Below are 15,264 nucleotides of genomic sequence, written 5' to 3' on the forward strand. Positions count from 1 at the left end.
CTTTTCTACACAATAGGTTTGCTTTTCTCATGGAAAGTAACCTTCCAGGAAAGGTATTATCACTGACCTTAACAGCAGGTTTAAAGATTAAGTAAATCCAAGAATATTTATTGACTTCTAACTAATTTATAATGGACAACATATTTGAATGTTAGAAGATTAATTTAATCACAAAGATCAGTTGTAAAACAGGAAGTTGCATATAGTGCTTAGCTGCTTTTGGAATGTGTTTCCTCCTTACTTTTGAAAAATGAAGTCAATTTCAAATATTATCATTTTCTTCTGTGGCTGTACTCAGTGGTGAGCATTAGTGGACTGGTGATGTTCTCTCAGCTTTCTGACAATATTACTGTGGCCTCTCTGGAAAAGGGACGAGAATGTGAATAGTCTTGTATGGCTCGCACTTCCTCCTTCCCTTCCCCTTCTTCCTCTTCAATGGAAAATGCCTGACCTTGACTCTACCTCCTATAGGATGTTTTTGAAGTGGTGGTTATGGATGTGAACCTATTGCCCTCCTTCATAACACGGGGTGTAGATGTTCTAATATGCTGTCTCTTCACTCATATTTTGATGAATAGTAATAGTTGAAGGTGTGATGATTTGAAAGCTGCTTAAGATGATCCTAATTAAAATGCAACCAATTTTGAGAAAATGAGATGACTTGTGTTAAATCCAGTGTGCATTCATGTTCACAATATTGTCAAAGAATCAAGCTCAAAATTAAAATAGAACTAGTATTTGAAGACTCATGACTATCTCTTGTTTTTCCACATTATAGCAGTATCCATGATCATTCTAATTCCCACTGCTTCTTAAAAATGCTTCAGGGACAGTTAAAGGAAACACTCTTCAGTTGGCCTGAGGCTGAAAAAAAAGAACTGACCAAGAAAACTGAGGCAATCCTGCAAGAAAACCAGTGTGGTTACATCAGTGGTAAGGCTTCCATATTCAAATAAATCTCAAAAGGATATATAGCTGTACTGGGTAAAGATCAAATTTGCATTTGATGTTCTAGGTACACTAAATTTCCTGTGATAATCTTGTTTTATTTTTATCTTTTATTTTTGATCTGTTGTTTTCTCTCGCATACCAAAACCATTCAATAACTAGCTGCAAGAACTGTCTAGGTTCATTGTTCTGTTTTTCTCTTTCCTTAATTCAAATAGTCTGGCTAATATCAAATGTACTTATTACAATGTGTGTGACTGGTTCTAGTTTGACACCATTAAAATTGGTACATTTTCCAGCCATTGCTACAGAATGCTAAATTCTAGAATTTAGCAAGCTTTTAACAGATTATTATCCCTCCTCCTTCTTTTCGACCTCTCTGCAGCCTTTGACACAGTTGACCACACCATCCTCCTCCAACGACTCTCCTGTTGTCCAGCTGAGTGGGACTGCCCTTGCTTGGTTCTGCTTTTGCCTATTCCGTTGTAGCCAGTGAATCTCTTGCAATGGCATCTCTTCCTGCCACCAAACGATTACCTGTTGGGTCCCCCAACGATCTATCCTTGACCCCCTCCTATTTCTTATCTACATGCTACCCCTTGGCCACATCATCCAAAGACAGTCAGGTTCCACATCTACACTGACACTCAGCTCTACATCACCACCTCTCAACCCCTCCACTGCCTTGGTGTTGTCAGACTGCTTGTCCAATGTGCCAAAATTTCCTCCAATTAAACATTGGAAAGACTGAAGCCATTGCCTTTGGCAGCTGTCACTAACTCCACACCCTAGCCACCAATTCCATCCCTCTTCCTGGCCACTGCCTCAGGCTGAGCTGACGGCTTGAACTTCGGCGTCCCATCTGACCCTGAGCTGAGCTTCCGACGCCATATCCTGTCCATCACAAAGCCCATTACTTCCACCTCTCTTGTATTGCCTGCATCTGCCTGTGCCTCAGCCTATCTGCTGCTGAAACCCATGCTTTTAATACCTCCAGACTTGGACTGTTTCAATGGTCTCCTGGCAGGCCTCCATCTTCAAGCCTCTATAAACTTGAACTCATTCAAAACTCTGTTGCCTGTATCCTAACTCACCCCAAATCCAGTTCACCTGTCACCAATCTTCCCTCTGGGAGAGATCCTGAGCAGGCTGCTCACTGGCTTCTCCATTGTAAATATAGTGCATGCACAGAAATTTAAAGGGACTGTGCACTAAAAGAAACAGGTGGCAGCAGGACAAAGTGCAGTTTACTGGGAAAGTTGCCTGTCACCCTTGTGCTCACTGATCAAGCGTAGGTCCCTTGCACTTGGAATCAGGGGAATTTATAATAGGGAACAAAGAAATGGCAGACCAATTAAATACATATTTTGGTTCTGTCTTCACAAAGGAGGACACAAATAACCTCCCAGAAATGTCGGGGAACATAGGGTTTGATGAAAGGGAGGAACTGAAAGAAATCAGTATTTGTAGGGAAATGGTGTTGGGAAATTGATGGGATTGAAGGCCGATAAATCCCCAGGGCCTGATAATCTACATCCTAGGGTACTTAAGGAAGTGGCCCTAGAAATAGTAGATGCATTGCTGGTCATCTTCCAACATTCGATGGAATCTGGAACAGTACCCATGGATTGGAGGGTAGCTAATGTTATCCCACTATTCAAAAAAAGGTGGTAGACAGATAATGGGGTATTACAGACCGGTAAGTCTGACATCGGTAGTGGGGAAAATGCTAGAGTCCATTACAAAAGATGTAATAGCAGAGCACTTGGAAAACAGTGACAGGATCGGACAAAGTCAACATGGATTTACAAAAGGTAAATCGTGCTTGACTAATCTACTGGAATTTTTTGAGGATGTAACTAGTAAAATAGATAAGGGTGGACTTTCAGAAGGCTTTCGATAAGGTCCCGCATAAGAGATTAGCATGTAAAGTTAATGCACATGGGATTGGGGGCAAGGTATTGACTTGGATAGGGAACTGGTTGGCAGATAGAAAGCAAAGAGTTGGAATAAACGGGTCTTCGAGCGGCAGGCAGTGACTAGTGGGGTACCACAGGGATCGGTCCTTGGACCCCAGCTATTCACAATATATATTAATGATCTAGACAAGGGAACTAGATATAATATCTCCAAATTTACAGATGACACAAAGCTGGGTGGGCGTGTGTGCTGTGAGGAGGATGCCAAGAAACTACAGGATGATTTGGACAGGTTGGGTGATTGGGCAAAAGCATGGCAGATGCAATATAATGTGGATAAATGTGAGGTTATCCACTTTGGTGTCAAAAACAGGAAGGCAGATTATTATCTGAATGGCAATAGATTGGGAGAAGGGGAAGTGCAATGAGACCTGGGTGTCCTTGTGCACCAGTCGCTGGAGGTAAGCATGCAGGTGCAGCAGGCGGTTAAGAAGGCAAATGGTATGTTGGCCTTCATAGCGAGAGGGTTTGAGTACAGGAACAAGGATGTCTTGCTGCAGTTGTACAGGGCCTTGGTGAGACCACACCTTGAGTATTGTGTGCAGTTTTGGTCGCCTTATCTGAGGAAGGATATTCTTGCCATGGAAGGAGTTCAACGAAGATTCACCAGGCTAATACCTGGGATGGCAGGAATGACGTATGAGGAGAGATTGGGGCGATTGGGCTTGTACTCGCTGGAGTTTAGAGGAATGAGAGGGGATCTCATTGAAACTTATAAAATTCTGGCAGGACTGGACGGACAATGCAGGGAGGATGTTCCTGATGGTCGGGGAATCCAGAACCAGGGGTCACAGTCTAAGGATAAGGGGTAGGCCTTTTACGACAGAGATGAGAAGGAATTTCTTCACCCAGAGAGTGGTGAACCTGTGGAATTCTCTACCACAGAAGGCAGTAGAGGCCAATTCATTAAATATATTCAAGAAGGAGTTGGATATATTTCTTAAGGCTAAAGGGATCAAGGGGTATGGGGAGAAAGCAGGGACCGGGCACACAACTTGGATGATCAGCCATAATCGCATTGAATGGCGGAGCAGGCTCGAGGGGCTGAATGGCCTACTCCTGCTCCTATCTTCTATGTTTCTTTCAATGCATTTAAGGGGAGGCTAGACAAGTGTATGAGGGAAAAGGGAATAGAGGGTTACGCTGATAGATTTAGATGAAGAAAGATGGGCGAAGACTCGTGTGGAGCATAAATGCCGGCATCGACTGGTTGGGCCGAATGGCCTGTTTCTTTGCCGTATATCCTATGTAATTTTGGAATTGGTTTTACATGAAAATTTGAATTGAGTTTTTACATCATTGCTGTTGCCATCACCTCACGATCCCTGTTGTAAAGTGGATGTTGGATAATGTTGGCACTATTGAATGGTATTCAGCATAAGTTACAATCCCAGAGGTTGCGACTTGTAGTGGAGTGCTTGTCTACTAGCCATCAGGAATGCAATGTGTTATTCTAAACTCTCATTTGTTTGCTATCTGTAGTAAGTTGCAGGAGGGAGGTGAACAATCATAACCAGTTAGAAGTGAGCCTTGAAATTACTGCTTTAATTGGGATTTATATTTAGTCCTTCAATCTGGCATGCATAGAATGATTGATTGATTTTCATATGTGCGATGAGGGCTGAATTAATACCTGGATAGCTCAAAAGTGGGCCCCAAAACCAGCTAGAGAAAGTTCCTGAAACACCTTTTTTAGGAGTTCTAAGTTCTAAAGGTGAAGTTTTAAATTGGTGTGTAATGCCATCACCAGAACTGACTGACTTGAGATGGGCCATAGGCAGCACTCGCACAGCCTGATGGCTTTCTGGCTGAAGCAGTATTGCCAAACCCCACTGTCTCAAAACATGAGACAAAAATCTTAATGATGAGATTTGGTATAGAAATCGAGTTGCTATTTTATTTCCTTTCCTGACCTGACCCCTCACTGACCTTTGCTTCTGGACCAGAAGTGCATTCGGCTGTCACTAACCGATTACTGACGCAAGAACATAAGAAATAGGTGCCTTGCACCTCTGATCACAAAGTTTAAAAAAAGATTTCTGCACATGTGGGTGTGGATCTAATTTACCCAAAACAGTTACTTAGCCCTCTAGTTATACATTATCAGTAATAATTACAATGCCTTTTTTATGCTTGCTTGTTAGCTTTGGATCTAGACTGTTTTTTATTTTGCTACTGTGACTGTTCTTGGGCCATGATGGTGGCGTAATATAAATTTGATGGTGCTGATGTATGTTAAAAGTGGCTTTGGACAAGTAATCAGGCCTGGATTAATGATCCAGAGATAAGCAACTGGGGAATTTAAATTCAGTTACAGTAATTAAATAAATCTGGAATAAAAAGCTAGTATCAGTTTTATGGTCACCATTACTATCAGGTTGTCATAAAAACCCATCTAGTTCATTAATGTCCTTTTTTTAGGGAAGGAAATCTAGCGTCCTTACCTGGTCTGGCTTCTATGACTCCAGATCCACAGCAATGTGGTTGACTCTTAACTGCCCTCTGTTGTACCAAACTGCTACAAAATCAATAAGAATAAAACTGGGCGGACCACCGGCATTGACCTAGGCACCGGCTTCAGACATGACAATAGTACACCCAGCCCAGTCGACCCTGCAAAGTCCTCCTCACTAACATCTGGGGACATGTGACCACCTAGAAAGACAAGGGCAGCAGGCCACATGGGAACAGCATCACCTGCAACTTGCCCTCCAAGTTGCACACCATCCTGACTTGGAAGTATATCGCCATTCCTTCATCGCTGGGTCAAAATCCTGGAACTCCCTCTCTAACCGCACTATGGGAGTACCATGGACTGCAACGGTTCGAGAAGGCAGCTCACACCACCACCTTGAGGGCAATTAGGGATGGGCAATAAATGCTGGCCTTGCCAGCGATGCCCACATCCCAGGAACAAATTAAAGCGGAAACTCTCACATGGATCCAATTAATATATTTGCATCTCTCTCCCTCTTTCCCCTCCCCTCCCCCGTCGCCCAGTAAACAATAAAACATGCAGTTAGTGCTGAGATGGCTGCCAATGAAATGGGCGCACTCTCACACACGCTTTGCAGCCCTATTCCCCTCTCGTTCTCATTCCCACCTTCCAGATCACTTTAATGCAGTCCTGTGTTTATCCTTTCTCCCTGATCTTTTATTGCAAACCGCAGCTTGGTTTTTTTTTCTCATAAAAATCTTCCTTTTTTGCAGTAGGATCCCTTCCCAGTTATAGTATTAATTTGGATGTGCAAATAAAAAAAGTACCCAGACAGCCAATTGCAGGAGGGAGGCTCACTTTGGGAAATCTACCTCCAGAAAACAACATGACCATCCAATACTCCACTCTACAATCGCTGTATTCTTTTCTCATGCATGCACAAATCACAGGTTTTTATTCACTCATGCATGCATTAAAAATATCCCGATATAGCTGTTGCGAAGAGATTGAGTGATGCTTTATTTCACTCCGAAATCCCATCAAGATTGTGAGAAATCGCGTCTCTCACTCCAAGTTGGCAATACTGCTGAAGTTACAAAGGTGCAGTGTTGTGTACGTGCAAGCACTGCTTTGTACGCTTACTAAGCAGCAGATGCTGATTCATGATGGCTTGCTGGTTATTCCTTATGGAAGTCCTTGCTTACAATGGATAAGCTTGTTTTTTTTGGAATACAACCAGCAGGACTGAGGTCTTGGGCTGCTTAATTTCTTTTTTGGATCAACATGTTCCTACAAGTTCTCTGTAAATTTTAGTTGTTCCCACTCTTGCACCCTTTCATTGTATTTGCTATATTTAACAAGACTGATTAGATGTTTTGTTCAAGGAGGAACAATGTGTTCTCAACTTTAGTAACATCAAGTTGCATTTATATAGCACCTTAACATAGTAAAATGTCTTAAGGAGCATAGTTAGGCTCTTAAAATTAGACAAAGTTTAAATATTGGAAATACTGAGCATGCACATTATTTAAGCGGTTGGATGTAACTGCCATAGTTCCTAATGTCTGAAAATGGTATTAAAGGAAACTAATGCTTATTCCCTTTTTTAAATTGAATAGCCAACCCACAATGCCATGGCAGTCATTAGTCTTCTGATCAGAATGTCAATGGCCTGAATTTCATGCTGCGCCTTATTACTTTGCTCATTTGGTAAAACTTGCCAGTAGATGTACTTGAATCTTTTTGCATCCTATTGTGAGGACACCTCTGGCATCAGTTGGATTCACATTTGAGTATAAAGTTCCAGTAATCCTTTGCTGCATGAAACTTATCAAACTATGCAGTAAGGGAACTGGTGCATTTTTGGGTAACATTGACAGCCCAATAGAGGCAAATTTACAAACCTTCAATTTGACAAACGTTGGAGTCTATTTCCTTATTTGTGAATTTTGGATTCACAAATAAGGAAATAGATTATTTTCCAAGTAAAGCTAGTGGATGAAAAGTGAGTCCAGACAGTGCAAGTTCTAGTTTGTTGCTCAAGTTGAGATTTTTAGGAACATCGTGGCCATCAGTTTTGTTATAGTGGTTGGGTGGGGGGGGGGGGGGGGGAAGGTTTAGAGAAATGGGTTTCTTCAACAAATGAAAATGTCCTTCAAGTTGCTCAGAATGAACATCAATAAAAGTTGTATATTTGATTCTAGGTGTGAGTAAATTGCATGATTTCCATTTTTCTTGAAGCTAAAACAATTAGTGTGCAGGTACAAAAACTTAAATCACATGCTGTTTTTTTACTTTTTTAGATTCAATTGGGTTGCACAGAGTGGAAAATGTGAGTCACACAGAGGCGGCAGTCAGCCTTCACTTGTATAGTCCTCCCTTTGACTCTTGCAACTGCTTTGATCAAAGAACTGGACACAAAACGAAAGGGAGTGTTACTTTCTCAAGCAAATATGGAGAATTAATTCCTCTGGTAAGTAAACTATTGTGTATCTTCCAGTCCATTTGACTGTGTAAATGGAAGAAATTGTGCCCAGTACTAAATGGAATCTTGGTGGAATTTCCTGTGTATTTGTACTCCATATCTAATCTGGGCATAAAGCATATATCTGACTTAAGATTGAAGAAACTCTGGCGCAATTGTGTAACACATAATTATGCTACGCCCCAATTTCCTTGCTCTTGTGCTCGTCTATTGATCCCTTCTGCCAAACTCATCTCTGCTCATTATTACTGCTCCTTTCTTCACCCCGCCCCCCCCGCCAAAGGCTAAGGAGTCATATATGCACATTTCTGCTATTGCACTGGTTTGAAATGAAGGCAGGAACTTTAGGCGCAACAGGAAACCGTTCTTTATCGGTTTCATCGTGCACCCGAGCAGAAACTCCAGGCCGCTATGCCTAAAGTTTCAAGCCATCAAACCACCATTTTCATATTTTTAAAAAATAGTGAATTCAGCACTTTTCTTGGGCCCTGATTGTTTGTTTACGCTGATTTCTGCTTGTTTACACCTATTTTTAATATTTGGTCATGTTCGATTGGTAGGAAATTTGTTAAATAGTTGCATCAATTGGTGTAATTTTGGGTGTAACTCCTCCCCCTCTTGAGGCAAGGGGATACAATGTTCCAGGGTGGGATTGGGTTTGGAGGTTTTGTAGGACTCATTCTGGTTCTTCAGAAACAGTGAGACCAAGATCCACTGGTTAAAGATAATTGGACCTTTACTATACTGAAACATGATCGAACTACTGCAATATAGTGGAATAAAATGAATATATTGGAATTAGTGTGTAGGGGAAGGAACATCACAACTTAACTCATTAGCAGTTTAGCCATCTGATCTCTGCTCTTTTTTTAGCTTCTGTGAATATTTTGTCTTAAAAACCCAACATTTAACTAACTTTTCCCAAACGTGGAACCTTTAACTGTCTTTCAGTAGTAGTCTGAAAATTGAGCCAAATTGGGAGATGCCGATGTAAGATTATCTAGCAGTATTTTCTGCTTGAATGGGGATCCTTTTCGGTATAAACTGAAACTAATTAGGTTGTCTTCCCCTCCATTTGGGAATTGAAGGTGACAGGCTAATTTAACTCTTGTATATGTCAGAAAAGACATTTAGATAATCTTGCACTGTTTTCCATGGGGGTGCAAATTTTATTTTACTGCTTTGCAGGAATATGTGGAAACTGCCTGGCCTGCTGAGGGAGTTGGATGATCCAGAGTTTAAAGACCTTGTAAATATTTGAATTAAACAGTGTTGACAGGGTGAAAGAATAATTGCCAATTTTGGATTTACCAGCAAATTGATCAAAATGTATGCCATGTCTATACCAGAAGTTTTAATTAATTGCTCACCAAAAAGATAAGGAGGGCCAGAAAAATACAGCTGTGGCAACCTCCTGATATCCATTACATTGACTGTTACATAGGATAATATGGCACAAACACGCCATTCAGCCCAACTCATCCATGCTGGCGTTTATGTGCCACTCGAGCCTCCTCCTGTCTTTCCTCATCTTTCAGCATAACCTTCTCTTCCCTTCTCCCTCATGCTTATCTAGCATCCCCTTAAATGCATCTATACTATTTGCCTCAACTACTCTGTGATAGCAAGTTCCACATTCTCGCCACCCTCTGGGTAAAGAGGTTTCTTCTGAATTCCCTATTTGATTTGTTGGTGACTATCTTCTATTGATGGCCTCTAGTTATGCTCTTCCCCACAAGTGGAAACATTCTCTCTCTATCCACTCTATCGGAACCTTTCATAATTTTATAGACATCTGTTAGGTCACCCCTCAGCCTTTTTTCAAGGGAAAAGAGACCCAGCCTGTTCATCCTTTCCTCATGTATACCCTTGCATTTCTGGTATCATCCTTGTAAATCTTCTCTGCACCCTCTCCAGTGCCTCTCTATCCTTTCTATAATATGGTGACCAGAATTGTACGCAGTACTCTTAAGTACGGTCTAACAAGGTTCGATGCAGGTTTAGCATAACTTCGCTACTTTTCAATTCTCTCCCTCTAGAAATAAACCCTAATGCTTGGCTTTTTTTTATGGCCTTGTTGACCTGTGTTGCTACTTGTAGCAGTTTGTATATTTGTACTCCGAGATCCCCTTGCTCCTCTACCCCACCCAGACTCTCACCCTCCAAGTAATGTGACCTCCCTATTCCTACCAAAATGTAATACCTCACATTTATCTGTGTTGAAATTCATTTGCCAATGATATGCCCATTCTGCAAGTTTATTTAATGTCTTCCTGTAATTTGTTGCAGTCCTCCTCAGTATTGACTCTCTTCCTTCCCCCCCCCCCCCCTTCAATTTGGTGTCATCTGTGAATTTAGAAATTGTTTTTGATTCCAAAGCCTAAATCATTAATATAAATTGTGAACAACATTGATCCCAGCACTGATCCTTGTGGGACACCACTTTCCACCATCTGCCACTCTGAATAGCTATCCTTCACCCCATCTCTCTGCTTTCTGTCCTTGAAGCCAGCTAGCTATCCAATCTGCATTCTCTGACTTTATTCGTTTAGTCTATTATGTGGTACCTTATCAAAGGCCTTTTGAAAATCTAGATAAATTACATCTACTGCATTACCCTTGTCTACTGTTACCTCTTCAAAAAATTGAAGAGGTATTATTTTTCATAGTCATTCTAATCCAGTTATTCCAATTTTTTTTTCTGCTCTTGACCAAGCTGGATTAGGAAATACTGTGTTAAAATATGCTACACATCGTGGACTCTAAGACACCATATCTTGATATTTAGAGCAACTTATTCTAGCAGTTGTAGAATAAGTACTTAGCCTTGGCCTTTTTGTAAGGGTGTGATGTTGTATTTTTACATGTAAGTAAACTAGAATATTTGCGACTATGAAAACAGCAAATTGTTCACATTGCTAATTGTTTTTGTTCCTGTATATTTAACTGGCCCTTGTCAGCAAGCCTTATTGTTTGCTACTGAATCTGTAGCAGTACAATGAAGACATTTTTTTCTTCTGCAGTTGTGAATGAGTAATTGGAAAGTATGTGGGGGGTGGGGAAGAAGTATTCTTTCTTTCCACAATAAGATAAAACACTTATAACAAACTGAGTTTGCAAAACAACATTTGACCCCGGCAGTGTTCATTTGATCGACTAGGCAGTACAAATTGTGACCCCCCACACTGCACTCTGAACTTCACTATGCTTTCCTGGCTCCAGTGTGTGTGTTGTCAGTGCCTTGCATTGTGCTGTTGAACTTTAAATAACACAACAGAATGATGCATAAGATTAACTTTTACACCAGCTACTGTCCCTACAAAATTAGTTCTAATCATGGATTGCTGAGGCATTTCTGTAGGGAGTTGCATTTGCCACAACAAATGTTATGTTGTCCAAAACTGGATTATAAGGTGTATTGGATTTCTTTTCATCGTGGTTATTTTGGCTGTGGAAAATAAACTACCTTAAATAATCAGACCAAATGCCTAAAATCTGGGTTACTCATTAATCAGACCAGTGTGACTATCAAATACCCCTTAATTATGTTTTGTCAAAAATGCATGTGTTTAGTAACTATTGGTAATGGACTTTGCTCCATTTCAGCCTGAAAAAAAACAGCAGTTTTTAAACTACTGTTGGTTTGTGTTGCACAATACATTGTGAATAAAAGGAAAAACCATAGCCATTTGCAGTGTTGTTACTGTCTAATTTTGTTTTATTACTTGCAGGCAAAGGCTGTTTCTCAAGAAAACAACTGATCGATTCAGGCCAGCTCAGTGGAATTTTTGAATATGCCCATGTAATGTTGCAATACACATGAAGCTGTAGATGTCCTCATTTTGCTTCAGCTTTTTTTGAGGGGGAGGGAAAAAGAGAAATGTGTAATTCTGATCTGAACCACTTTTTTCTGTATATTTTTAAATACTTAATCATTAGACTGAATTATTTTTAGCAAGAGTCTGATTAAGCAAATATGAAGTCTTTTTACATAGAGGCAGTCTTAATGTTTCACTTTTTTGACAGGTGTGGGGGTAAATGGTTTGATTGTTTCATTAAATCTATCACTCTGTACATTGGTAACAATGTGCCAATACTCTATGAAGACTGTCCACTTTAATGCTAACTGGATTTCCTAATGTTTACCACATTATTATTCAATTCTGAAATAAAGTGCCAGTATTGTTCCTTTTCTTGGCATTTGGAGCTTACATATTGTAATGTGATAAAAATTATACAATATATTTCCTGCAACAAAACACAGCTGTAAATGTACTGATTTTTATTGCAGACCTGTTGGTTTGAAACCTTTACTGATGTTTCATTTAACAATGTCTAAAGCAATTTTAAAATGTGTATATATTTTGAAAAATCATTATAGTTTTATGTTGGATATTTTGGTAGATAAATAAATTATGGACGTCGTGAAATTCCTGTATACAAAGTGCATTTAGTGTGTATAGGTAATGCAAATATAGTACAGTCATCCATATTGGTGTAATAAGTAACTTATATACACTAAATAAACTCCCCTAAATAAAAGCTGCCTTAGACAATCCTCTTTTGGATACCAGAGAACTCCATTGAAGCAGACAGTATAAATGAGTTCGAGAGGAATTGAAGAATATGGTGGGTAGGTTGATATCTTAACATTGTGGAAAATGGATGCTTTCACAATAATGCTTGCAGGCAGTTTGCATTCATTGAAGGGTGAATTTAATTTCTATCAACATTTTTATGTCTTGAGTTTTTAATATTTACAGCAATATTTCTTAATTGTATCAAGTGCTTGTTGGCTAATGGAAAACAAACAAAATGCCATGTTAAACAGAACAATTCAGTTGTTAGGCTTAATGACCTTATGTTCTAAGAATGCTGCTGTTCAGGATAATTTGATTTTGTACACCATTCTATGCCTGACGCACATTTAACTAACATTACTGTGTTCAATTAGGATAACGGCAGGGGATTACTATTGAATGAGATCAGTGCAGGCAAGAGCCATATTTAGAATGGAAACAACCCTTCTGTGGGGTTTGGAAACTGAACAAAGACCTAAAAATGCAGTTCTGTTACATTGCATTAATTTTGTTGTGAAAACTGTGATGCAGTCAGGTCACATCTGAATGCAAAATGCAGTAGTTGCAGCTCTCCCTCTCCAAGCTCTCGCTCCCTTTTAAACTGAACTGAAATTTTAAAAAATTAATAAATTGGAAGCTTTTACAGCTGCCTTTTCCTATCATTTTCTAAAGGGAGGGTGTGTTGCTAGTGGTAGAATTTCCTTGGGCACATGCTAATTTGGAGATCAATTCAGTGTTCTCTACAATGTTAAAATCTACTGGTGGAAACATTTAACCAGCTTCTAATCTGGAAACTTCCATCTGGTGTCAGTGAGCTGGAGCACCACTATTAAACCATGGACTGGTTGAGACAAGTTAGATTTTTCCACCCAGGTGAATTTCCAACCTTACCCTTGATCTTGAGGAGTTGCCAAGTAAAGAGCAGTAAATGGTGCGGAGGGGTAAAGTCAAAGCAAGTGATAGCCAGGCCCCTTCGGTGGCTCAAAAGTACTATTAAGGTTCGAGAGCCAGTTTCTTGTCTGCTGCAATAGTTGTTGCCTGGTGAAATGTTTTAGGAGCAAATTAAAAGCTAAGCCACCTTAAAAGTTTATAGCTTTTGTTTTTGCTTGATATTTTTCTCCTGTAATGAGCTTGGCAAATATGCAGCCTTGCACAACTTTTTGGGATTAAGCCACTTCTGTGCCTTAAATATTGAGTCCCCATCCCTTGGAGTGATTGCCTAATATTTTGTCACCAAGACCAGTTTAGTAAAAAGCAACACAATCACACCATAAAGGATTTTAATCTGGCTTGACCTTGGCCTTTGTAGTGAATAAATTCAGAAAGTAGCACTTAAACTAGCTAATGAGCCTATTAACAGGAGATATAGACTATATCAGATGTTGGATGTAATTGTACTTTTACACTCATATAAACTGGGGTTGTTATCAGCGCAAAGATGGTTGAGGAGATTTAAGTGTTCAAAATCATGAATGGTTTTGATAGAGTAAATAAGGAGAAACTCCAGTGGCGGAAGGATTGGTAACCACTGGACACAGATTTATGGTAATTCCCAAAGGAACCAGAGGTGAGATGAGTTTTTTATGCAGCAAGTTATGATCTGGAATGCACTGCCTGAAAGGGTGGTGGAAGCAGATTCAATAGTAACTTTAAAGAGGGAATTGGATAAATACTTGCAAGGAGGAAAAAATTGCAGGGCAATGGGGAAGGGCAGAGAAGTGGGACAAATTGGATAGCATTCAAGAGTATGCATGATGGCCGAATGGCCGCTTTCGATGCTGTATCATTCTGATTTGAAGAATTTGTACATTTGAAAAGTTAAGATCTTAACTAAATGACGATCCAATTGCTTCAACATTTGCTTTATTTTGAGATGACTGCTTGCAAAGCAATCAGTCTACAAGGGAGTAAGTTGTTGCAAATATTTGAGAAATCCTATTGAAATGTGATCATGCTGCTCCATAACAAACTGATCAAAAAGTGCAATCTGCTAATGTATTCCCAACCCTGTGCCAATGAGAGCCTGGGCACCTAGTTTGTATTCAAGTCAAATACTGATGCTGTCACTCATGGGTTAAAATCTGAAAACTAAACTTTGACTCTTTGGCCATGATCCTGTTTGGTTGCTCCAATGGTAGAAATGTATTTTGGTTCTTTTTTCAACACATGAATTGGTGCTGTTTGAAGATGGCATCAGTTTAAGAATGTGTCCAGCTGGCATATGCTGCCTTGCTCATTGCATAACATTTAGGTGGAGTAATGAAAGTGGTAAGGAATGAAGTAACTTTTTTTTTCAGGAATAACAAAATGCTGGAAACATTCAGGTCGGGTAGCATCTGTGGAGAGAAAAATACAGATGCTGCCTGACCTGAGTGTTTCCAGCATTTTCTATTTGATTTCTAGCATCTGCAGTATTTTGCTATTGTAACTTTTCAGGGATGTTTATTTTAAATAAAAATGCTTTTGAACTTTACTCATGATTGAGCTGTGAATGACCTGACACTGAAGACGAGACCAAATCATCCAGAGAAATTTTTGTAGCTTTGTTTTTCTACATGTAGCCAAGGATTGCTCTTCCTCCAGGTTTATCCTGCCCTGTGGCCAAATCAAATCTTTGCATAGCATTTATCTATGACAATGTGGCTGGGATCAGTAACTCACCACATGGAGAACTGTGGCCAGAAACCAGCACCTTACCTTTCCATGCAACAGTAACAATTGGTCAAACATCCTGCTCAACTACACGACTGACTCTATTTCCAAAAATGCCTGTTATGGTTGGGTTTTGATTTTTTGTTTTGTCTAAAATTAACTTTTGCTTTCAAAAGTTTGTTG

The 15,264-nt window shown here is 39.9% G+C and overlaps 1 protein-coding gene across 1 annotated transcript in view; it reads left to right on the top strand.

Moving 5' to 3' along the window:
• The window catches only part of cdo1 (cysteine dioxygenase, type I), a 29,438-nt gene extending 17,397 nt beyond the window's left edge, over positions 1-12,041 (top strand). The window contains exons 3-5 of the mRNA XM_085987076.1: positions 779-933; positions 7,668-7,837; positions 11,581-12,041. Of these exons, the coding sequence (XP_085843202.1) occupies positions 779-933; positions 7,668-7,837; positions 11,581-11,610 (355 nt within the window). The 3' untranslated portion in view covers positions 11,611-12,041. The remainder of the gene's footprint in view (positions 1-778; positions 934-7,667; positions 7,838-11,580) is intronic.
• The last annotated feature ends 3,223 nt before the right edge of the window (positions 12,042-15,264 follow it).

The sequence above is a fragment of the Somniosus microcephalus genome, chromosome 1, assembly GCF_052327205.1.
Source record: "Somniosus microcephalus isolate GS21.2 chromosome 1, FLI_Smic_1.0, whole genome shotgun sequence".
Lineage (NCBI taxonomy): Eukaryota > Metazoa > Chordata > Chondrichthyes > Squaliformes > Somniosidae > Somniosus > Somniosus microcephalus.